The following is a 26,378-nucleotide window of genomic DNA, read 5'->3' as shown; positions in this document are numbered from 1 at the left end:
GCGTTCATACTAACAACGTTGAAGTCATGTGGTCGAGATTGAAGGAATTTTTAAGACCGTACCACGGCTCCAGAAGACGACTATTATGGAGCCATATGGACGAGTTGCTATATCGTATGCATTAGGATTTCAGAACATCTGAACCTTTATCAAACCTTAACAAGTTTTTAAATCACGTAAAAGAAGAATATCCACTGTAATTCATTAGTTTCTTACAATATATTCCTACTTTATACTAACTGTCTTCTGATTGGCTATCAGTTGTCAGGGTCACTTAAGATTCGTTCAAAGGTCGTCCATAAATTAGTCTCGCCGGATTTTCTAAACATATCTTGTACAATTTTTTTTCATATGGCTCTATGATATCAATTTTCAGATATTTGTATATCTTGCTAAGTCACTGTACAATTTACACAATTTTCTCCAGGAATTATTAGTAAGGCTTAATATAGACTCCGACTAACAAAGTGTCTATGGTCTATAACTTCATGAAGATCATAACAGATTCATTATTACAGCTAAACTTGTTACTTATGTGCTTATAATCGGAAGAAATTGTTATTTCTAGATCTTAGATTCTTAATATACTGCGTATAACTTGAGCGTTCGAACGCTAGAACCCTCCAAGTCGCAAATAAGAAGAGAGAAGAAGACTGGAGAAAGTGCTTGTAGGTAAGGGTCCAAATGTACAGAAAATCATGGATATTTATAGATAGAGTTTGCTAAATCAACATTATAATTCAGTCAATCCGTAAAGAAGCATGTTATGCTACTGGCCAGTAGCAGCATGCCACGTTTATATTCTAGAGAGCTCCATTACGTTTTGATTGGATGGAACTCTTCGGCTCCTCTAGGGCCTCTAAAGGCTTCATTATAGTTCTCGGAAGCCATCTTAATAGAAATACTATTAATATTGTGTATTGAATATCTTATGGAATATGACTGTTTCCTTCTGAAATTTATTCTTTAAGTGTTAATAATACTTATTGTCATTTGTTAAAAATAAAAGTTAGTAAGAATGCAAAACATAAGGAAGTATATGAAGTTTTCAGTAGTTCTTTACTATTTAAATAATTCACACAGCACTTATCACTGAAGTTATTCATAATCTTAGCAGTTAATAAAATCCTATTAATCACTAAATAAGCGTATAATGAACACACATTTCATTCTGACTGATTAATTCAAGGATGGTAAGGTTTTCTAATGTTACTCAATCAATCTCAAGGTATCTATGTTCCTTTTTTGTATTAAGTTTCTTAGTTAGCTAACTACAAGATAGTGATTCTGAACAGGAAGTCAGTAATATAGTAATAACTCTATCATCTTCATATTAATTCCGTGTATTCGATAGTTTATAATAAAGGTTGATATTATTTAGACAGTGATTGGAAATGAGGTGCAAAAGACAGCCGATTCGTCCTAGTATGTGACTTAGTAGTGTGCTTCTACAGACCCACCGGAAATTGAACTCAAGATCTTCAGATATCGCAACGATCACTTAACCGTTAGACCACTGGGACGGAATCCATGGTTTACATTTCTAACTTTAATCAGTTCGCGATACTACTCCATAATCTGTGTATATTGAACACACACCACCAACTTACACCACTTTACGTATGATTTATTTACAGTCAGATTAACATTCAGATCTATATAAGTTGAGCTGAGTAATACTTAATACTAATTAATCAGTAACTTACGATATGAATAAACGCAATCATTTATCTATGTCCAACAGATATAATCGACTAACCAAGTACTATAATTATTCCTTCTCGAAATCTGACTACATGTCATAGACGATCATTTTCAACTGTCAGTTACACCCCAGTCGATTGAGTGATTGCTAGACATATCAGTATATATATACGCCTATTTTCACTCGTGAAGCATAGGCCACCGACAAGAAATCTCCAACCAATTCTGTCCTGGATTATCCTTTCCAGTTGCTACCAAGTGCTGTTTGTTCTTCCCATGTCTGCCTCCAATTTCTGACCACATATGTTTTTCGGTCTGCCTTTTTCCCTTTCACATTCAGGATTGCAGCTTACGGCCTGACTCGGGTTAGGGATAAACTCAACATTATTAAACCATTTAATTACATCGTAGTGAGTAATTACGGTTATGTTTTCTTTGATTTAGTCTCTCAGTTGAGGTTTAAGACTGCAATTGATCAGTCTCTTATTGGCATATGTGCATACTGTGCGTATGCCTCGATATTGCCTTAATTCACAAGCTATTTGTAAGCAATGATGGATAGTGGCTAGCAGTGGAATCCATGACGCGCGTTTCGTCCTATTTGGGACTCGTCAGCCGAATGTACCTTCATCTCTGGGACTCGAACCCAGTACCATTCGCTTCAAACGCCATTGTGTTATCCACTCTGCTGATGATGATTTTGTTTTGAATACATAAAAGTGCCTAGGAAACATTTCAGTAGTCAGTAAACAATAGACATGTCAATACACATAAAATCTCTTGATTATATAATAATTACAAATTTGTAGGTCAGATTATCAGTAAAGTCAGTTAAGAAACAAATCAATAAATTACAACATCATATTTACACTAGTCCATGTCGTTTAGATGTTCTCAGATATTTTTAATTGTGTTTAGTCAGTCAGCTTAGAGATCATAGTAATAAAAATATTTTCCCAATCAGTTGGTGAAATACCATTTAAAGTCTCAATAGTTTGGAGATCGTTTTCAGAGTTAATGGATAGAAGAACTTTGAGTACTACTCAGAACTAAGGAACTCTAAACATTTGTTTCACTTTAATTTGTGACTTTCTTCAACAATGTATTATTTATAAACTTTTCATGGTATCAAACTCATGACATACAAGCTTAAAGTTATCGGTAAACATTATTGAGAAGTTTCAAGTTAGAATGAAACTATTATCCAACTGTTCATGACTTTCAATGATTTGTAAGTTGATATTAGCTCATATGACAATAGCGATCATTTTCAAAAAGTCATCCAAATAATAGTACATTATTAAAGTTGATCAAAAATTTTAAATATTGAGGTGGTTAATTTGATTTGACAAGAGTAAATGTGTTCATAAATTTATTATAGACTTAACATACTTGTTATATCCGAACGAAGAGTAAATCACGAGTAACTTCTGAGACATATTAATGGACTATTATTATTTACATATTCTCATGGTATAAATATTCGGTAACTAGATTGTGTATATCTATATTCCCCTTGTTATAAGCTTTATTTTGACCTATAATTTATTATTGTACGGTTTACAGTTCTTAAGTTATGTTCAGTTTATTGACTACTGCCTCCCACGTTCACAGTCACTTTTTGGCTTTATTGTGTACAAATGTTACTTACTATTTTATGGTGCGTTGCGGTCTGTTTGGTTGATATATAAACCCAGTATGTCTGAAGTAAATGATTCGATTCGATTCGGTTCGCATAGTGGAAGCTGGTATTGGTGTTCTGGATTCAAGTGGATGGGCTAGGCGAACATAGGACCAATAAAGACCATAGGCTGCTCATACCGATCGAACGTCATTGGTTTGGCACAGTGCGAAGATTGTATAAGTCGTATTTTGATTGGTGGACAAATCACGTGATAAAAGCCGGACATAAAGTCATAACAATACTTGAATCCAAACTCATAAACTATACTTAAACTCACTCTTATATATGTAAATCGACTTTATTCAAATCAAGTATTCAACTGTTGAGGAGTCTTATACTAGGATGAAACGACTGTCCAGTGCTTCCAGGTTTTCCATGGTGATCAAATTTCAATTGATTTATGATTTCAACTATTAAAAGAAATTACTAAAATCTCCACAAAACCCTTAGCTGATCTAAAATGAAATTGAATAACAACTACTCAACTATGGATTAATTATAATACCAAGTACATATTAACTTTCATTAATCTTCTTAACAACTATTAGATTATCTTACTACTCATCAGTCAACTTACATATTTATAGTGGAATGAAAAAAAGAAAGAAGGAAAAAAGAAAAAAGAAAAAAAAGAACAGAAAAGAAAGATAGAAACCAGACAACTAATGTATTAAACAATCAACAATCATTTGATACCTATACACAAAACAGTCTAATATCTAATAATAAATACCACTGAATATTTAGAGATTACATAATGGGACAAATGATAATAGAATATTTAACTAAATTTATATTATTTTCACATTGCTAATATGGAAACAAAACAAACAAACATACAACAGAACTGTTTATTATTCTCTATATTAATAATAAATTACATCTGATAATTGTAAATAGATGATGATTTATGAAATGATTAGAAAGATGTTTATCCTATATACATCCATATAGACTCATGCCATTTGATATCTACATTACTCCATAGCTTCATTAGTTGTCTAATCTAATTAATAATGAAATGTAATGATTATGTAATAAGACCACCTATCATTTAATAGATATATATGTATCAATCATAATTATAAGAAAGAAGATAAATGTTCGATAGCTAATCATATTGTAATGAATAAGAATAAACAAGTGAATACAATCGAATGTATTTCACCAACACAAATCTAAAGAATGTCTTAGTAACATTTGTAAAATGTCAGTCAATCATCTCAGATATGATTGTGTTTTTTTTTTAACCTTCTGCCTTCAGGCATTTCACTTTCACTTGATGATACATATTACTTATATCTGTCGAGATCAGTAGCACACACACCATAATATCAGGAGAACAGTGATATTTCAAATTCTACACTTATACTTTTTTTCTTTATTTACATGTTACAATGAATAGATTCAAAATGATGTTGAAAATGAATTTCAATAAGAATATTTCAGTTATATTATTAGAATGATAAATATACGATGGCTATTTTAATATCTGTATAAGCTTTTGATTGACATCATGAACCGATTGGAACTCAAAACAACTTTCAACCAATATCAAAGTGAGAATCTTCAATACGAACGTCAAGGCAGTTCTACTGTATGGAGCTGAAACTTGGAGAACTACAACAACCACAATCAAGAAAGTACAAGTATTTATAAATAGCTGCCTATGCAAGATACTCAACATCCATTGGCCGGATACCATCAACAACAGCCTTTTGTGGGAGAGAACAAATCAGCTTCCAGCTGAAAAAGAAATTAGGAAAAGACGATGGAAATGGATAGGATATACATTACGCAAATCGTCAAACTGCATCACGAGGCAAGCCCTAACTTGGAACCCTGAAGGGAAGCGAAAAAGAGGAAGGCCAAAGAACACATTGCGTCGGATTATAGAAGCAGATATGAAAACGATGAATTACAACTGGAAAGAGCTAGAAATGATTGCTGATGACAGGGTTGGATGGAGAATGCTGGTGAGCGGTCTATGCTCCTTCACGAGGAGTAACAGGAGTAAGTAAGTAAGTAAGTAAGTAAGTAAGTAAGTAAGTAAGTATGAACCGATTGATGTTAGACCACCATTGAAAACCTGGAAGCACTGGACGACCGTTTCGTCCTATTGTGGGACTCCCGCTTACGGGATTAGAACCTAGGGCCTTCAGTCTCGTGCGTGGACGCTTAACTTCTAAACCACCGAGCCGGCCGGCATCCAACGATGTTAATGTCTAAACTCAACCAATCCACGAAATTGCGCGACCATCTTCTATTTTACTGAGGTAGATACCTGTCTCTACCCGATACGGATTAGCTCTACTGGTCACGGCTTCTCACTAGAACTCAGAGAATTCCTTCACGAAGCTAGTCATTAGTGAGCATATGGTAATTATCAGTATACGGTTGTAGAGTTTACTAAGTTTTTGATTAAGATCATGAACCGATTGATACTAGACCATCATTGAAAACCTGGAGATATCATTTGTAGACACCATATGACTATCATTACAAAAACGTGGTATAGATTATTAGGATTTTATAACTCTATAAATAAGGTAACAGATAATTTTATTATATTATTCGAGTGAAGAAGAATCATTTCATCAGTTAGCATTAATTAGTTGTGTAGAAATTTATTCTCAATGTTTACCTTCTGAGTTTAGCCGTTTCATATGTACGACCGGTAAGCTCAAACGCGAAATAAAGTGAATTGGTAATCTTATAATGTCTAATACTATATTACACCCATACAGGGTCATTCTTGCTTTTAAGGTGACAAACTAATTCATTCCTTTGGAGTTTTTATCCACACATATTTTTACCTTGAGTTATTCGCTCATAACCTTGATTGTTTTTATGTGAGTACGTGTGTGTACTAACTCCGCCTGGAGTCCCTCCGAGGGCTACTGCCGGTCCCAAGCCCGGATAAAGGAGGAGGGTTGGGCATGGGGTTAGCGACCCCATCCCGTAGGAAACTAACTCGCTAAAAAAACGCTAATCAGAAAAAATTATTCAAACCTTCAAGTACGTGTGTGTACTGCTTACCATATTTATCACATGTCTTTAGCTCATTTTTCTTTCTGAACATAAATACTGCGTTATGATCGTGGAAATACTTCCAAAGGATTCTTTGTAGAGGATATTATTTATAAGGACAATTATACATAAGTCTTTGTATAGGTTCAATGAAACAATTACAAATATACGGGAAGTTTGTTTTATCATCACGGAGTAGTAACATTATTCAAATGATAATAACTGAAGTCAGTCACGGCCCGACTAGATCAATTGAACCATCTCAGAATGTGAAACTAGATGATGTGGGTTCAAATCCCACAGGGAGAACCCATTTTTCTCAAGATAGCAGGTACAACTTACTAACCAGTGCAAACTAACACCTAACCAAGTCCCGCTAATTACCTCCAAACATTAAATATATCAACATTGTGCACATAATGTCAAGTCACTCATAAAAGTGACCATACTGCAAACTAATAGATGGAATTCGATCAACACTAAGAAGTAGATAAACATGAGATTGATCAGTACCCAGTGAACAACCACTTACACAAAACAGCTAAGTGGTGATCTGTTCCCATTTTGGGATACGAATTAGCTTCATCTTCAATAAATCAACTATGAACAACCTATCTATATAAGCAGATCATGCATATAGGTAGACTGAAATATGTTCAGCAACATAAGATTTGTAATATCAGTTATGATAACAGCAATAAATTCTAGCTATGATTCGATTTCACGCTACTACAGCCCAATTATTTTTTTAACCTCTGTTACTATAAAACATAAACTTTAGAAGAAATATATTTATTTAGTAGGAATCAACGAGAAGACTAACTAACATTAGAATTCATTCAATCATGTATAGGTTATAGTCAGTGGCTACTAATTAAAGAAATGATCTCATTGAATAGATGTCACATGAAGTTAGTACAAATAATATGCGATATGACAGATTGTTCAGCTGGGTTTTTTTCTGATTATGATCATGAATCGATGAATTTGCACAGTCAGTGGATTAACACAAAAGTCAAATGAATAAAAGCTACATTCAGTCAATATGTGACGTTACATTTGATCTCTTTTAAACATATTTTATTCTGAGATTTAACAATCCTTAAAGTTTGTTACAATTATTGTAGGAAAATTTATTCCTGAACCAAATATTTTATTTTTTTGTATGGTAACTCCTAAAAGTATCTGATATCAGGAACTGACTTCAGATAGACAATCTCTGAAGATTATGAAGTACTGGACGGTAGTTTTGTCCTGATTTCAAATTCATCAGTAGCACATACTGACGATCGTTTCAGGATTTGAACTAAGGATCTTTAAATATCGTGGAGAACGCATTACTTCTAAACCACTGAGCCGTTAACAGTTGGAATTTCTCAGTAATCTGGGAAAGGGCCGAAAATACTTTGAACAGTATTTTAGAAAGGTCTCAGAGAGTTCTAGTAAAACAATGGATCATGTGTCGTGACCTGATTGAATAATTAACTACTTTGTTACTGAGTTTAGCATGTTTCTAGAAGCTTTCATAACGTTAGAATTACACAAGCCCATAAATATCTATTCTCCGTAACCTTTGAGTTAACGTTTCCCTTATTACTTCTCGTCCTTTGTTTTCCACAAAGAGTTCAATTATCGAAGATTCCTGGGGGGGGGGGCTAAGGAACCGCTAGAAATCTGGTATCAGATTTAAAAGAAGCCAATAGCATATCTCTAACTGTAATTAGTTGCACAATCAGTGCTATTGGCAACATCTGCCTCAATTCCTACTGATCGGATTCCAATGGTATTAGTTTTAATCTTAACAGTTAAGAATAAATTCAGTTGTTCGATTTTAAGTTCCATGACAATGAAAACAGATTTACACGATGTTTTGTTGCAAATTATAATACAACCAATGAAGGTAGTTAGTGATTAGGTATGATGAAAAGCAGGTGAAAACCAAGTGTTAAACTACTAAGTTTATTATCGTTACATTGATTTGCAAATCGTATAATCATTATATAATATACCCATTTTGAAGGAATAACTACAGATTGAATCCTCAAATATGTTGGGAGACACTTAGCTATCATCATCATCATCATCATCATCATCATCATCATCATCATCATCATCATCATCATCATCATCATCATCATCATCATCATCATCATCATCATCATCATCATCATCATCATCATCATCATCATCATCATCATCATCATCATCATCATCATCATCATCATCATCATCATCATCATCATCATCATCATCATCATCATCATCATCATCATCATCATCATCATCATCATCATCATCATCATCATCATCATCATCATCATCATCATCATCATCATCATCATCATCATCATCATCATCATCATCATCATCATCATCATCATCATCATCATCATCATCATCATCATCATCATCATCATCATCATCATCATCATCATCATCATCATCATCATCATCATCATCATCATCATCATCATCATCATCATCATCATCATCATCATCATCATCATCATCATCATCATCATCATCATCATCATCATCATCATCATCATCATCATCATCATCATCATCATCATCATCATCATCATCATCATCATCATCATCATCATCATCATCATCATCATCATCTTGTTTGGTTTCATCAGGATCGATGTAACCCTCGCTTATGCAAACTATCATTACCATAATACTAACATGCCCAAAAGTTTACATTGTCTTTCCTAAATTTCTAGATTGTTAACATATAAGTCTAAGTTTTTTTTCATAGGCATGATCACCTTCACAATGATTTGGCTAACAGTTATTCGGGTCAGAGTTTAATTAACTATCAATTAGTTTCTAAGCCACAATAGTTCATGAACGTGATATTTATTATTTTCAAATTAGAAGTTAAACTTGGTTAATGAATACTAACTCTAATGTTGACGCTGGTCTATTGAGAATTTAGTGCATTTGTGTATTTCTAACTGTAAGTCAGTAGAAAATTCCTTAAGAGTTAAACAGCATTTTTTCATAGTTTACGTCACAAATCGATCTTAATTAGACAACTATTAAAAGCCAAGAAGAAACAGACATCTATTTCATCTTAATACAGGGCTAGGATTTTCACAAACTATCTCTACATTAATTATATTTATATTATATGATTAATAGGTAACTGCACTGTTGCCTTTTTGATATTCACCTTATTGTAAGCTTTCAATGGAGTTACTGGTTATCACCATGCGTTTTAGCGTTACTTGATAATTACTAATTAATTCAGTACTGTGTACTCACTCTTCCACTTACGGCATAGCTGTGTTTAAAGCATGATTTTTTATTTAGTGTATTGTACAGTTTGAAAGATTTGTATACATAAGCTAATGAGTGTTTAAGATAGACTGTGGTTGATGTATAGAAAGTTGGCTGCTGATCTCTCTTATGACTCAAAGTTCGGGTTAAAGGAAGACTTGCGTGTAGGCGAGATAACACGAGTGTTCCTCATGGCTAATAGTGCCGGTCAGAACGTATTAGTGGTCAAGTTTAGGGCACTAGGCTATAGACAGAACATTAGACGCAAGATAGAAATCATAATTTGAATTGTGACTGATGAATTGAGCACGAAATATTGTTTGGAGTCTCGAGACATAATAAATATCGTTTTTAATGTATGGCTACCCGGATGCCTCCTATGCATCAAATTAGAATTAGGACAGTTCTTAAAGGCTGATACAAATAACTGATCTGTGGATTTAGTCAAATAGGAAGTGATTGTACGGAATGCGAAGGTAAAAGTAAGTCTATCTTAATTGACGAAGGAACCTCTGATTCAAAAGTTTTATTGAATTTTAAAGCTTATTGGAGAACTTTCGTCATATTACCTTACTTATTTACTTAAGTTCAGAAAGATATTTATTCTAAAGATTTCCTTCTGGATCCTTTCATAGGTGTTAATACTTTTGTAGAAAATGTATTATTGGCTACAAAATATTTATTAATAAGTCGGCCAAAGAGTTTTAGTTATGAGATATAGTTATCAGACGTTAATATGAAGAAATCATGACTGCAAATCATCATCTATTTTAGTATTTATTCTTTACCGATTCTCCGATTATTCAGTGGACTACTAATAAAAAACATAAGTTCTTTACGAATTTACTATAAACAAAGTAAACATAATAAGCAAAGATGGATAGTGGATGGCAGTGGAATTCAGGAAGCGTGTTTTGTCCTATTTAGGACTCGTCTACTGAATGTGTCTGCGTCTCGGAATTGACGTTCACTCTGGGACTCGAACCCAGGGACTCAAACGTCACGAGTTATTTACTACTGAGTCCTAATAGCCACTTGCTTGTACACTGGGGTGAAGTTTTTTATTCATTTGAAAGAATTGATTGATCCACATGTTATGTAAAACATTCAAAACACTAAACAAATGAATTTCTGTTGCTCATTTTATATAATGAAAACTAAAAAGAATTCATTTTCGAGTATAAGTATGGTATAGAGAATAGTCAATAGAAATAGAGAAAACCGCTCTAAGGTTTTTCAAGACAGTCGTACTGTATGGGACGAAAACTTGGAGAACTACGAAACCCATCATCCAGAAGATACAAGTGTTTATTAACAGTTGTCTACACAAAATACTTCAGATCCGTTGGTCAGACACTATCAGCAGCAATCTACTGAGGGAGAGAAGATACCAGATCCCAACGGAGGAAGAAATCAGGAAGAAGCACTGGAAGTGGATAGGACACACATTGAGGAAAGCACCCAACTGCGTCACAAGACAAGCCTTCACCTGGAACCCTCAAGGACAAAGGAGAAAAGTAAGACTAAAGGATACATTACGTCGAGAAATGGAGACAGGCATGAGAAGAATAAACAACAGTTGGATAGAACTAGAAAGGAAGGCTCAGGACAGAGTTGGTTGTAGAATGGTGGTCGGCGGCCTATGTTCCATTGGGAGTAACAGGCTTAAGTAAGTAATTAAGCTCTAAGGTTTTTGAATAACATTAAGCTTAAACTTTGCAGCCTGAAATTATCATCTAATCACTATGGTAACTTGAACTGTTTATTTGGATCACTAAATAGGCTCATACTTTCATACATTTAAAAAGTGTCCAACAATAAAATCATCAAACTGATATATCAGTTTACGGTGAAAATTATCTTTAGATAATTTTCGTGGTTACAATTTGTTTTCATAAAAAGAAAAAAAAACAGAAAAGCCACTAGAGAGAAAATCAAAAAAGAAGAATTATTTTATGAATTATTCAAAGAGAAAACAATTCAGTAGTATATAGATTGAATAACAATTTATAAACAAAGAAAGAAATGTGAGTGAATGTATTTCAATGTTACTTGGATTTTAGTGAATATGATTGTTTTACAAAACTAATCTAAATCGCCATATACATAAAAATACAGTAATAATATTTGTCTATAAATAGTTTCCTATTATCATTTATCACGTTGATTACCTTGTATATCTATCTAAACATTTATCTATCTATCTATCTATCTATCTATCTATCTATCTATCTATCTATCTATCTATCCACACATCTATCTATCTATCTATCTATCTATCTATCCACACATCTATCTATCTATCTATCTATCTATCCACACATCTATCTATCTGTCTATCTATCTATCTATCCACACATCTATCTATCTATCTATCTATCTATCTATCTATCCACGCATCTATCTATCTATCTACCCACACATCTATCTATCTATCTATCTATCTATCTATCTATCTATCACACATCTATCTATCTATCCACACATCTATCTATCTATCTATCTATCTACAAAAACTAAGTAGACATACATTAATAGAGATTGAATTACATAACATCAACGTACATTTAAGAGTATTCTTTTTTACTAATATCAGTATACGTATGTAATAAGGATAAAAAGTGTATTTTATTAGATTTGATGTAAGCTGGACCATCGCCGAAATCCTGGAAGAACGGGACAGTCGTTTCGTTTTAGTATGGAACTTCTCATCAGCGCGCATCTGAGATCACGTACATAAGACTAGAACCTGGGATCTTCGGTCTCCCCCACAGACTCCTAACCTCTAGACCATTGAATTTAGATTGACTCATGAATTCAACTATTAAAGTTACTACATTATCCACAAATCCTCATTCTGATAATTTTATATAGAATGAAAAGCTATTAAGTTTAAATATCATGCCGGATCGACAAGGAAATCTCAATCTTGAGTGTTGTTCATCAACCAGTACTAAATCAAGATTTTGGCAACCGATTATATAATCGGTAATTTCTGTGAAAAAAATTACTTGGTATTTATAGTACATTCGTTTTTGAGGAAAGCAATCATTTGTGAATTCGGTGATGAAATGATTGTGAACGAGTTGAAACAAATAGTATTAGGACTAAAGTTAAAAAATTTCATTTAGGGTAAAAAAAATTGAGTTACGGTTTTAATAGGAGTTGGGATTAAGGATTAGTGTGGAGATTTGTAGCTCAGGTGGATGATTTTGATCGATCGATTTTGGTCGACCAAACCATCCAGCTCAGAGAACAAAACTCCATCAAAAGGATTAGTGTATATATAAACTTACTCTATAGAGTTAAATTAATATTTATAAGTTCTAACCTTTAGCTATCAATCTAACCTTAACTCCTGAATATTAAGAAAGCATAACCAACTTAGTAAAGTTGATTCATCATGTAAACATAATTTGTTCCTATCAAGTTCTTCAGTTGTATATCATAAACCGACATTTCACAGTTCGGGATTAATAATCAAATTCTATCCTTTTCAGTCAATTTGAATTTTTAGTATCATTTAGAAAGAAATGTCCATTAATTGTGTCAAACATATACATCCTGATTGATATAGTTTTATTTATAAGAAAGACTAAATAAAGACGACAACGGTTTCTCCACTATGACCTTTAAGTGTAAATATGTCAGTCCAACAAGATGTCAATTGCTTTTCCAAACACATCATTGTTAACATTCTCACTGATACTAGATGATGCGGGTTTCACCCACATTGTAAGTGTCAATTCCCTCAGAATTACCGACGCACCTTTTTAATGAGTATCAACTAAAACGAAATCTAGATCCAGATTGTTTGTTAAATTACCTCTAATCACTCAACATTTAAAAGTGACTGATTTTCTTTAACAACTGGTACTCAGCAGAAGAATTATTGAGAAGCATAGAGCGCTGAACAGTTGTTTAGCCCAAGTTTGTGGCTCTTCGTGAGTGCACACATACTGTCATACTAGACAGGACTCAAGACCGTTAGTCCTTGTCTCAAACATTTCATATTTTGAAAGTAGATTTCAAATTCATTACCTTAAATTTTTAACCTAATCTATTTGCAATAGTATCCGGTGCTCATTTAAAACTCAAGTTTAAATTTATTCCGAAATTTTTTTAAACAATTGGGTACTTTTTACTTTCGCAGTACTCTTAGCTTATTTTAGCATAATCAAATATGTCATAGATGGATGGTGGCTAACAGCGGAATTCAAGACGCGCGTTTCGTCCTATTTAGCACCCGTCAGCTGAATGTACCTTCATCGCGGAGTTGACGTCCACTCTGGGACTCGAACCCAGAGACTCAAACGCCATCGAGTTATTCATTTAACTACTGAGTCCTCATATCTACTTGTTTGTGCAATAGGGTGAAGTTTAAATTCACATTGTATTGTATACTTGAATCTTTCCATTGATGTTTAGAACTGCAATTGATCAGTCTCTTATTGGCATATGTAAATCCTGTGCGCAATGCCTCGACATAGCTTTACTTCACAAGTATTATAAGCATAGATGAATGGTGACTAGCAGATCAATGCAGTCCTTAACATCAATGGGAAGGTTCAAACGAATAATATTAAATTACACACATTTTATTATGCTGTTGGATTTCTCCCTTGAAAATATCGTTTTCTATGTTTCATAATATTTTGAAATCATTAATGTCACAGTTATTTTGATTCCTTTGCTACTCACCACATTAAATTCATCTCGACGTGCTGATTTGATGTGACATCTTGAGTCGTTGCATATTTGTGTCAGGTCCTACGTTGAAGTATGGTTGACTAACTAACCGACCAGCAATGGTTTACTGGTTAGTGGGTACAGTTAAAGTAAACCAAGTGGTATCTTTTGCTCTTGAGTAATAGATCTCACTCAAAGTGGAATTTACAAGGATGTACTAGAATATGGGGTATTATTATCATTACTATTATAAAGCCCTTAAAATAAAATTTTGAGTGTTTTGTTGGCGATTGAAGAAGTAATTTACATTTATTTAATATAGGATTTAAAAAACTGAAAATAATTGATTTTCGTCCAGATGCCAATATAACACAAGATGAAATAGAATCAAACATTAAAGTCCCTTTTCCCAAACTCTTACTTCATACATATGATCATGAAAATTGGTAGAATAGTTGAGTCGTCACCTTGTAGTTATGAAACTTGATGATGTGAGCTTATATCCTTCTAAAAGTTTTATCTGTTTTAAAGTTTCAGATACTTTTTTACTGACGGGTTACAACTGACATATGATGTTCAAAGCCGACAATAAAAACAAGAAATGAATTGCAACGTTGAGTGACGGACGTTCACTAAGTTAGATACTACCATGTTCACTACAGTATACACAATCTTGGCGAGAACTATGCTTGGGAACTGCGTTCAGGCTGCAAGCCCCTGTTTAAAAGTTGACTCGGATATTCTGGAAAAAGTACGGAGGGCAGCTACCCGTACAATTCTAGAACTCCGGGGTTTACTATACAAAGAGCGGTTGGAAAAGCCGGACCTCTTTACTCTGTACTATCGCAGATTAAGGGGAGATCTAATTTTGATCTTTAGAATACTAAGAAATGATTTTGAACCCAACATATTCTCTCTTTTTCTTCCCACTATATCGGGACATCTCAGAGGACATAGCAGGAGAATAGAAAACCCAAGAACGAACAAAATACCCGTGGCATACGCATTTTCACACTGAGTCATCAATACTTGGAACCTTTTACTCGAAGCAGTGGTGTCCGCACCTTCGATTGACTTATTCAAGAGAAGACTGGACACTCACAGAAGCATACTAGAAAAGGAATAACATAGGCTGTAGGCCTTCCGTTCTTACTACAAAAATCTGAATCTGACAGTGTGGTGGTTACAGTGCAACTTGGTCCATAAACTATGATCAGTGCTCAAAACTAAACGACATAATACCAGCTACCGATCAATTATCAATGATCGATATTCATACAAATGTTTACGAATTTTTCAAATATCAAATTTATTGTGAACCAATATAGAACCTGATGATATCGGCAGATAGATAAATAATAAAACCTCTAGAATAGATACTACTTCGGTCAATAAAACATCAAACATGTACGGTCCGTTGTACTTTTTAATTGTTTATTCATTGTCTAGGTAATGAACTAAAATTAAGTAGATCTTCTGTAGGTACGAATTTAGCCAAACATTTAGAATTGGGAAATAAAAAAAAACTTAAAACAACGACATATTTGTGGAGTATGATTTATGAGAATCTTTAGGAATGTTTTAAATCATAGAAAATGATACTGAACAAGTGTAATGCTACAAATGAAGGGGACTCTAGTTAATGTATCCTAAATTACTTAAATTTATAATATGGACATTGTAATTGAGGTGTAGTGTGATTTTACTATTTGATTTTAACACAAGGTCAGCTGTTAATAAAGTAAATGAACAATACAAAAGGAATCATGATCATTAATCGTACACTAAGACTTATATACACACAATATGTACACAAGCACATAAACATTTAACTAAGGTAACTATAATATGAATGATATATCTTTATTACCAAAATGGAATGCATGGATTCAGATTATTATTATTATTATCATTATCATTATGTGTTGTACTTGTACGTGTATGTATACATACATGAATGTATGTGATTGTGTGTGTGTGGGTGTCTAGACAACAAAAGATCAAAACTAAGAAGAGAACAACAGAAGCAACAACACACAAAAGAAATATTATTGGTTTCATTATCATCTGTTACTCTTCGTCATTCTATCTTACTTTTAAGTAAATTGTCATTTTGGCGCCAATAAATGTCAAACAGTACATAAAAGTGGTATATGTATATATATATGTACACACACACACACGCACATATATGTATATGCACATGCACATATGTACACTTTTAACTTACTATTACAGTTGTCTAGTTTATAGATTTATCATTAGTTTATTGCCAGATAGAAAAAGATAAGCAGTGTAAAAATATGACGTTTTTAACCTCATTTCAAAAACAAACAGAAAAATGGGCAATGGGCAACTGTTAAATACATTTAAGGATAATTCATATTAATTGAAAGATTTCATTAAGCATCAAGTCAAGGAAGTATATCAGAAAGATATAAAGAGTGATGTGTACAATTTCAGTTTGTAATAAGTCTAACTGAGCATTATAATTTAAAAAAAAATCGTCAAGACTAAATATTACATTTGGACTTCACTTATATAACATTCAATTGCTTACATGTTTAGGAATTGTTCCATTTAATTTGAAAGGTTTATATTTAAAAACTGCTGAGGAGTCTCATACTAAGACAAAACGGAAATTCAATGCTTCCAGGTTTTCAGTGGTGGTCTTGTTCACATCGACTCATGAATTCAACTATTAAACATTATTAATTATAACAAGTTTTAACATCTGATTACTTTCTTGATGATATAAAAAGGATGAATGATATCTTTTGTATTAACAATTCATTGATTTACAAGATATAAAAATGTATCGGTTAGGTGTTCATCTAATCAACATATTTTAACTTTAAATTTTTTGATTAAGATCATGATTCGATTGATGTTAGACCACCATTGAAAACCTGGAAGCATTGTATGGCCATTCCATTCTAGTATGGGACTCCTCAGCAGTGCTCATCCACGATCCCGCTCCCGAGATTAGAACCCAGGACCTTCAATCTCGCGCGCAAGGTAGATATTTCAGACAATCGAAGATGGTCGCACAACTTCATGCGACTGGTCAAAATCAAACATTAACGCCGTTAGATGGTGACTGAGTGGTCTAGAGGTTAAGGGTTCGCGTGCGTGCTTCCAGGTTTTCAATGGTGGCCTTACATCAATCGATTCATGATCTCAATCAAGAACTTGACAATCTCCACAACCCTATACTGTTAATGTTAAATGTTAGTTAATGGTTAGAATTTCCTAGGTTTGAGTTTCATACTACTTACTATTTATCAACAAGGTATTTTTGAGATTTTGAAGGAGCTGTTGATCTCTTTTTATAATTTGAATCATCCTTTTAAAATCACTTACATGTATGTTTGTACTGCTACCTGATCCATAGATTATGAACATTATTAAAAACTAGAAAATATGACAATGCTTACAAATGATGAATCAGTCTACATAGGAAATCAGTGAAAATCAAAGAGAAATGGACATCTATGTCATCCCAAATTTTTATTTTTCAGCAATTTACACACACAACAGCACCAATGACATAACTCAGTAGCATTAAATATTTAGAATTTCAGCTTCAGTCAACTTATAGCACACAGAGAATAATAGCTTCAAAAACGTAGCCCATGTGGAACTAGTTTGGTAAGTATTACTCATTTCAAACTAGATAAGATCGTTCTATTGTAGTGAACGAGAACACAAGTGGGGGCAACCAAACGAGTTTGGACACAAAATTACAGAATCTCTTAGTAAAATCTGAGAACCATACTGTAAATAATTCATTAGCAAAATATCAGTCTCAGACTTCGTTGTTCCTTCGTTTCCACATTTAATCATTCACTGATCTCATTCTCTTTTCTTCAATCTTAAATTTTTGCTACTAGGCATTTAACTTTCGACTGATGATACTTATATCTATCGATATCTCTAGCACATACCACACTATGATAGTTAATATTGATCTCGATACTTTAAAACTGTAACTTATTAAAACGAGATGAAAATAAAAGCTTGTCGTGCATGACTTTCGATCTCTCGGTTTCAAAAATAGCTCAAACGTACAAAATATCAACATAAGGATCACAGGTTAAAACAACAGGGGACTTCAGGAGATGAAGAGACTGGAAAATAAGCTTAGTTTAAAATTAAGAATATTCAAAGTAATAAACTTAGCAAGTGAAATCCTGTTGGAATACTAATAATTTTCCTGAAAGAAAGTTTGTATAAAATCTTAAATATCGTTTTTTTTCCACTAATGTTAGAAAGTGTCTCAACAGTTGGAACAGATTACTTATTCTAATCGTCGATCCCTAAAAACTGTTCACACTATAGATTATTCACTATGATTTCAATTATCATTGGAGTTACATAGAAAATACTAATGAAACAGTTTACTACAAAATAGAAATTTGATAAAATTTACGATTAGATAATGATTTACGAATAATACATTTTATAGATTTGATTATTACCTAGTACCTTTTTTAGCTACATTATACTAACTGTATAGTTTGAATAACGAACTAACCTTATTTAGACAAACACTAAAGAGCACTAAATAGTTGTTTCATTCTAGTTTGAGACTAATCAACAATACACACTTGCAATATCACAGGAGATCCAACCCAATACCTTTTGATCTCATATGAACCACTTAAACTTTCAACCATTGAATTTGGACTCAACAATTTACCTATCTAGCTTCAATTCACAGTTATCTTCTAAAGCTGTTAGTAAGTGATTATCTTAACAACAATAACAACAACAACAAATCAATATAACTTACATGCAATACGTATATGTGTTTGATTACTAATTTTTACACGTGGTTCACCTAATTTTAAAATATTATTCCATGCTTCACATTGACACCAATAATCACCAAACCATTCTTCGACTGTATTTTCATCAATTAAACGTATACTTGTTTTACGATTTTGTTTATTTGATATATTAATATTAAAATTTCTTGATAATTTTAAATTTAACAAATTACTATATTGTTTAAATGTTTGATTCATTAATAATTCAATATATTCTTTATTATATTCATAACGTGCATTTGAATGAATTGGATTAGTAACACAAACTATATATAATAATATAACAGGTTCTGCAACACAATGTACTATTGCTGGTTGCCATTTAGATGTATATAATATTGATGGAGGTTGTATAATATATTGTGGTATATCTGTATATAATATTTCTTCATCTGGTTTTAATTCATATGTTTTTATATTAAGTTTATTTGATGTAGTTTTCATTTGATAAATATCATTATGTATCTCCATTAATGATTCACCTGTAATCATTAAATGTTCAAATGAAGATAAATTTAAATTTTCTTGATTTAATTTATAAGTAAGAGTATTACAAGTAGTAAATGAAACATTTTGAAGTAAATAAATATTTAAAATATAAAATATTGGTGACATTTTTTTAACTAATTGTTTATTTATTACATATTGCAATCACTGAAAACAAGAAAATCTAAGTCAGCTGAATTTCTATCTTTTATTTGATTGGTCAATTTAATGAACCAATTACGTGTAAGTATGATCATGATTGGTCAATCATGTCTGAAGTTGTAAACTTGATTAGACCGTAGATATTATTACAATGTGATCGTACTCTAAATAAAAAAAATCTTTTTTTAATTATTCCATATTTTTTCCATTAGTCTTATTTTTCTTTTATCTGTATTATACTACTTATGAGTAACCGTAACTTTATCAGCTTGCTAGAAATGGTTACTTACCTGTTTCTCAACTGTATTAATATTACAGCTGTTGTTACTTGAAATTCATTTTAAGTGGATAGTTATTGATGTCAACCGTAGATTGCGGAATACGACTGATATATTTAGATACGCTGACTTATATGACCAAACTAATGACACATGCACCAGTATGAGCAGCCAAGAGTTCCGATTGTTCATTTTTCCTGCTATCTTTGCCTGTTAAGTCCAAAACGCCAATCTGAGCCTCCTCGACATGAATCATATACTTCAAACAAGCAAAATTCAGACTACAACACACCATAAAATGGGAAGTAACATTTGTACGAGATCAAACCAAAAGCAGCTGTGATTACGAGAAACTGTGACTAATAGATTGAGAATAACTTCAGAATAGTAAGTCATATAAAAGTAACCAATAGGTCAATTAAGAGCTTATAATAAGAGGAGTACATGTATGCATAGCTTAGTTATTTAATCATTGTTTAATAAGAATATATGTAGAAGTATTGGTTCATAAATATATCCCAACAGATACCATTCATTATTATTGTTGGGATATAACACGTAGCTTTTCATGAAGCTGAACACGTAAGAATCGAGGGTAGATAACACAGTTAAGATATTTCTAGTCAACTCCTTATTTCATGCCATATTTGATCCAGACAAAATATCGGAGAAGGGAATGGAATAGAGAGAAGCGAAACGACGAATAATTAACAAGGTCAAAATATGACTCAAGTAGAATGAGTAGATTGGCCTGTCCGAAAGTCAGAACAAAGTATATGGGCCTAACATGATAACCGACACTACACCATCTTCAATAATGATTTAAAGTTGAAATCACTTTCAAATATAGATATAAACAGCGTGTAATGTGGATAGTTTAAATCTTAAGCGGGTCTTTCATTTTTTAAACGATTAGATCTTTATTCAATGAATGATCTACAGTTGAGATAATGAATTGGTTGAAATATTTCAGCCAATCAGATGCTGGTCGGCCTTGAGAAGGATATAAATAAAATTGGGAAAAAAATAGAGGAAATAAACACGTCAGTAATCTATCCCACAAATTCCTAATGTCATATTGTTTTCATTATATAGACCATACTAAAAGTGTAAAAAAATGCTTATTAACTGTCAATCTATTTTGATTATGCAATAGACAATCAATAAAATAAATTAATGTACATAATTGAATGAAGGAAGACAATCACTTTTGAATGAGCATAAAGACAATTTGGGGGAAAGAAATAAGAATGACAATTTTATTTGTTCTAATCATTGGTTACCATGATGTTTAGCCAGTTTATTTTTTCACTTTTATTTCTATCAGAAGGGGTTTTGTGGAGATCTTGGTAATTTCAGTGGTTGAAATCATGAGTCAATTGAAGCTAGACCACCATGCAAAACCTGGAAGCACTAGACGGCCATTTCATCCTAGTATGGGACTCCTCAGCAGTGCGCATCCACTGATAGATCCTGTGTTTGAATTTCGCGGGGGGCGGGATCGTGGATGCTCACTGCTGAGGAGTCCCATACTAGGACGAAACGGCCATCCAGTGCTTCCAGGTTTTCCATGGTGGTCTAGCTTCAGTTGACTCATCATTTCAATTTATATTTCTATCTGAATTAGAATGAATAAATAAATAAAACAGTTTGTTACTTTAAAGAAGTGCAGTGAACAAGAACACAAGTGGGGGAAATAGAATTTATTTGAATGCAAAATGAGAACACCTTACTAAAATGTGAGAACCATACAGTAAATACTTCATTTGAAAAAATGTTAATCAATTGTATCAAACTTGACTGTTCCTTTTGCAAATATCATTCAATCGTCTCAGACTTCATTGTTCTTGCATTTTCATACGAATTGCTTTCTGTTCCCGTCCTTTCCTTCTCGATCTTCGTTACATACTATCCATGTCGATACAAGTGGCACACACCACAGAAGTATGTCTCTTTTGAAAGAGTTTATGGTTTGTTCCATCCGTATGGCTAAACATATCCGTTGATTTAGGATAGATTATAGAATGATAATTAATTTGACCTATAATGAAATGTCTTCAATGTACTAATATATTTCATCAAAAGAAAGTGATTCTGATGACCTGTTCTCTGAACTAGTTGGTTGAATTCTGGAGTTTTCATATCATTAGCTGATACCTCTTTGTAGAAATGAACTGTTCAGTTGTTTAATGAATGTTATATCAAATTGTTTGGATTGACTCATTTATGATTGGTAGGTTTCGTATATTTTGATAGCACTATTTTCTATTACATTTATGTCGAATGGTTTTCTCTGTTGATCTCTGATCTTGTGATTGATTTACCTTGGATCGCTTATTGGTAAAATCTTTAACTCTTATATAGTGTGATATAATTCCCATTTCCACAGGGAGAAATACTTTCTTCAAGTATATGAATACACTTTGCTAACCAGTACTAAGTTAAAATATACTAAGGTTTCCTATCGAATACAATTAACCATTAAATATCAGAAGAACTGAATGAATAAGACGTCTAAAGGTTAGGTGCTCGCCATAAAGCCACAAAATTCTAAATTCGAATCCTGGTAGGGTTGGGCATCTATACAACTGAAGAGTTCTCTACTAGAACGAAATAACTATTCAAAACTTACTAGTTTTTAATATTTGTTAAACCACATTTAGTTTATTATGTAAACTATCAAAAACGCAATTAATTTAATGTTTTAAATTGTAGAATCTAAAAAGTAGAACAGTTTTGTTTTTGTTTTTTTTTTCTGTTCATATTAAGAACAATATTATTAGTCATCATCTATTGTAGGTTTAATATTCTACCCAACTTTTTTCTCCTTTTCTTTTCTTTTTCTTTTTACTAATCTTTTCTATTTTTTCTCTTTACTTCTTTCTGTTTTTCGGTGAAACAACCAAATATGAAAAAATGGAATGATATTGTAAAGTAATTTAATTAACTATAATTACATCCATTAGTAGTATAATTAAAGATTTGGCCTAATTAAACATTAATCATTCTTACTGGTATATATACATTTATATATATACGCTTTATTAAGCATGAAGAGATTAAAACACTAAATTAAATACCTAGAAATGAAGTGCTGTTGTTGTTGTTGCCGTTTTGTTTGTTTGGTTTTAGGGATAAACGTTTACAAATATTCAATGAATCCCTATTCAGTATTGCCTATTATTTGCTTAGTTGACTACAAAATGAATTTAATTAAAAATATAATATGAGTATATCTCATTAGGGAAAACAAATAAACAAACAAGCTAATGTTCTGTATAATTCTGTCATTACAAATGAATGATTTCATTATAATAAGATTGATCATCATTCATAGGTTAGCATGAACAACTAATAATTTATTAAGGAACTATCATTTAATAGGATACATAAATTATTATACATATATTTGTTATAAGATGACTGAAATAGAATTGATTAGTATTGTGTAGATAATATACATTCGAATGTTGTTATAAACGTCAAGACAATCCTACTTTATGAAGCTGAAACATGAAGAACTAATGAAGTCATCATCAAGAAGGTACAAGTACTTATAAATAGTTGGCTACATAAAATACTCAACATCCATTGACTACATATCATCAGTAACAGCCTTCTATGGGAGAGAAAAAATGGGCTTTCAGCTGGAGAAGAAAATTAGAAAAAGATGATGGAAATGGATAGGACATATATTACGAGAATCATCAAACTGCATCACGAGGCAAGCCCTAACTTGGGATCCTGAAGGGAAACGGAAGAGAGCAAGGTCAAAGAACACATTACGTCGGGAAATAGAAGCAGATATGAAAAGAATGAATAACAACTGGAAAGAGCTGGAAAGGATTGCCTAGGTCAGGGTTTGGTGGAGAGTGCTTGTGGGTGGCCTGTGCTCCTCCACGAGGAGTAACAGGCGTAAGTTGTTACTAAATATCATTACTCAAGTTGATTGGGACATGTGTTACATCAGTTAGTTAATTGATCATAAATAACATTGATCCCAGTTGCCATAGATTATCAGCGTAATGAGATGAAGTTATCGAAATTAATAATTGTTCTAATTTCTTTGTAGTAACTATTGATCTTAGGTTGATATTTACCTATTTACTATTTACTATCTAGTCAAAAGTAGCTATGAATGTGGAAGACTGTAATTCATAGACTGGGCAGAAATCAAGAAGAATAAATCGTTATAATACTAGTCTATGGGTTGAAATAAAGCTTGTAACAAGATGAGTTTAGTTATACATAATCTAGTTACTGAATAGTTATACAATAAGAATCTGTTGGCTTTAAATACGTTTTCTCTGATAAAGGTAGTCTATATTTATGAAAGGAAATAGTTTTATTTATCAAAGTTTTTATTTATCATTCTGAAGAAATTCATTAGTTGTTATTAGTCAATTAAATTTACATTAAAATCAGATTTGAATTCGGAATTCCATCTCTGTGGAGTTCTAATAAACAGAAGATTAGATAGTGCATTAAGAAGGTTAGTATATGGTAAGTCCAACTGGAATGGACAACATATAAATTTTCATGCTTGAGTTACGCTAAATACAAAGTGAGGCCTAATTCAGTCATTATTCTCAAAGGCTAGGCGAATATATTTCAAATAACTGATACGGTCTTGGTACGGCTGAGGGTTGGAAAAGTCACCTCTACCTCTCGAAATACTCTCACATAACAAAGCGTACACAGTAACTGTCAAGGAAGTCGTATTCACTACTTTCTCGCACCAGGAGTGCTATTTACGAAGTTGAGAGGACGATAAACGAATGCTTGATGTTTTAATCGGGTTGGTGGATATGGAGGATACACCCAGGGAAGTTGGAAAACCTTGATTCCAAACTAATGATACATACGGGCTCTTGAGAAAACGAATGGTATATGAACCTATTATTGGTCCCCGGCTACCATGTGACTGCATCTCCTAACGTTGCTCCACCGCCTTGTGGTTCAGACCTTTAGGTCGAATGCTCCGGGTGTTGTCTTTTAAGAAAACCACCTATTTCGGTTCGAGCACCCGCGCAGTATCCCAGCCCTGACACAAATTTAATGATTTATGTGGCGCATATGTATTTGGTGCATCTTTGTACCATTGTTTATGTGTTTAAATAAATAAAATCTTAATTTATACTTCACTATTCTTATATATATCAAGTGGGCAATTATCGTTCATGCATTTGGTTTCATCCTATTATCTTCCTTCAACTTCGCGATCTTGGCGGAACTTTCATTTCACACCTGAAATGATGTAATTCTCATTTCATTTTTGAATGAATTCTTTTATATGTTAATAAACTATTACTATAACTGTACAGTTTGGGTAAATCATATTGTCAAAAAGAAATTTTCCTTCTTTTGTAAAAGTCCTTTAATGTTTTTTTATTCAATATTATAATTTAGTGCAATATAGAAATTCTCAGCACAGGTTATTTCAACAAGTTACTTACACGAAAAAACCAGTAACAAAGACAAAAAAAGGAAAAACGGTTTAAAAAAACCCCGAAAAACTGTACAACTTTTCAAATTAGAGACATGTTAAGAATGCAGGTTATTGACTAGGTTAACCCTAACAACCTGTTCGTCGCAAAGCATATTTGCTAGGTAAGGTATTATAGAACTTTTATACTTTTGCTTGCGTGCATGGATTTTAATGTAATTACGTCTCGTTCTACCAGAAGATATACAAGGAGAAAGATAAGAGTGAAGGGGATGGTTAGTATCTGATAAAATAACACCTGCCAGAAGTTTCCATGACTTTAGATGTCTATCCACAACTGTATTAATTATGACCTCAAAAGTTTTACCACACACCTTGCTAACTGCCTTCAGCACTCTCCACAATACAGCAAAGTCTTTTCTCAAAAGCCCGGGGAAGAATAATGGAGAACAGTAAAGAATAACAGGTAATATGCAAGAATTGACAAATTGTAAGAGCAAATGGCGAGTAATCCCAAGAGTATACAATCTCTTTATGTAGTAAGTCAGACGGAAAACCTTCTTCGATAACAATAAGACGTGAGAAGACCAAGAGAGATCAGAGGAAAAAGTAACACCAAGATACTTGACCTTCAACACTGTGTTTATCAAAGTCTCCAATGGCACAAGCATTATGGGGTCTCAAAATGGTGTTTATATTCCGTTCATGTCTCATGCTAAAGTTAACAACTTGACATTTAAACGGATTAAGTATGAGACCATTACCAACAGACCAACAAT

General features: G+C 32.8%; 1 protein-coding gene across 2 annotated transcripts in view; it reads right to left on the bottom strand.

Annotated features, from left to right (window-relative positions):
* The window catches only part of MS3_00008460 (uncharacterized protein), a gene marked incomplete at its 5' end in the record, with an annotated part of 67,338 nt that overhangs the window by 18,924 nt on the left and 22,036 nt on the right, over positions 1-26,378 (bottom strand). Inside the window, one exon of one of the 2 annotated variants that reach the window (XM_051216798.1) lies at positions 19,191-19,709. In XM_051216798.1, the coding sequence (XP_051065414.1) occupies positions 19,191-19,709 (519 nt within the window). Of the gene's footprint in view, positions 1-19,190; positions 19,843-26,378 lie in introns of those variants that run through there. The other variant, XM_035733555.2, reaches the window with a different exon arrangement.

This window comes from Schistosoma haematobium, chromosome 6 (assembly GCF_000699445.3).
Source record: "Schistosoma haematobium chromosome 6, whole genome shotgun sequence".
Lineage (NCBI taxonomy): Eukaryota > Metazoa > Platyhelminthes > Trematoda > Strigeidida > Schistosomatidae > Schistosoma > Schistosoma haematobium.
This window is presented reverse-complemented; position numbering and strand designations above follow the sequence as displayed.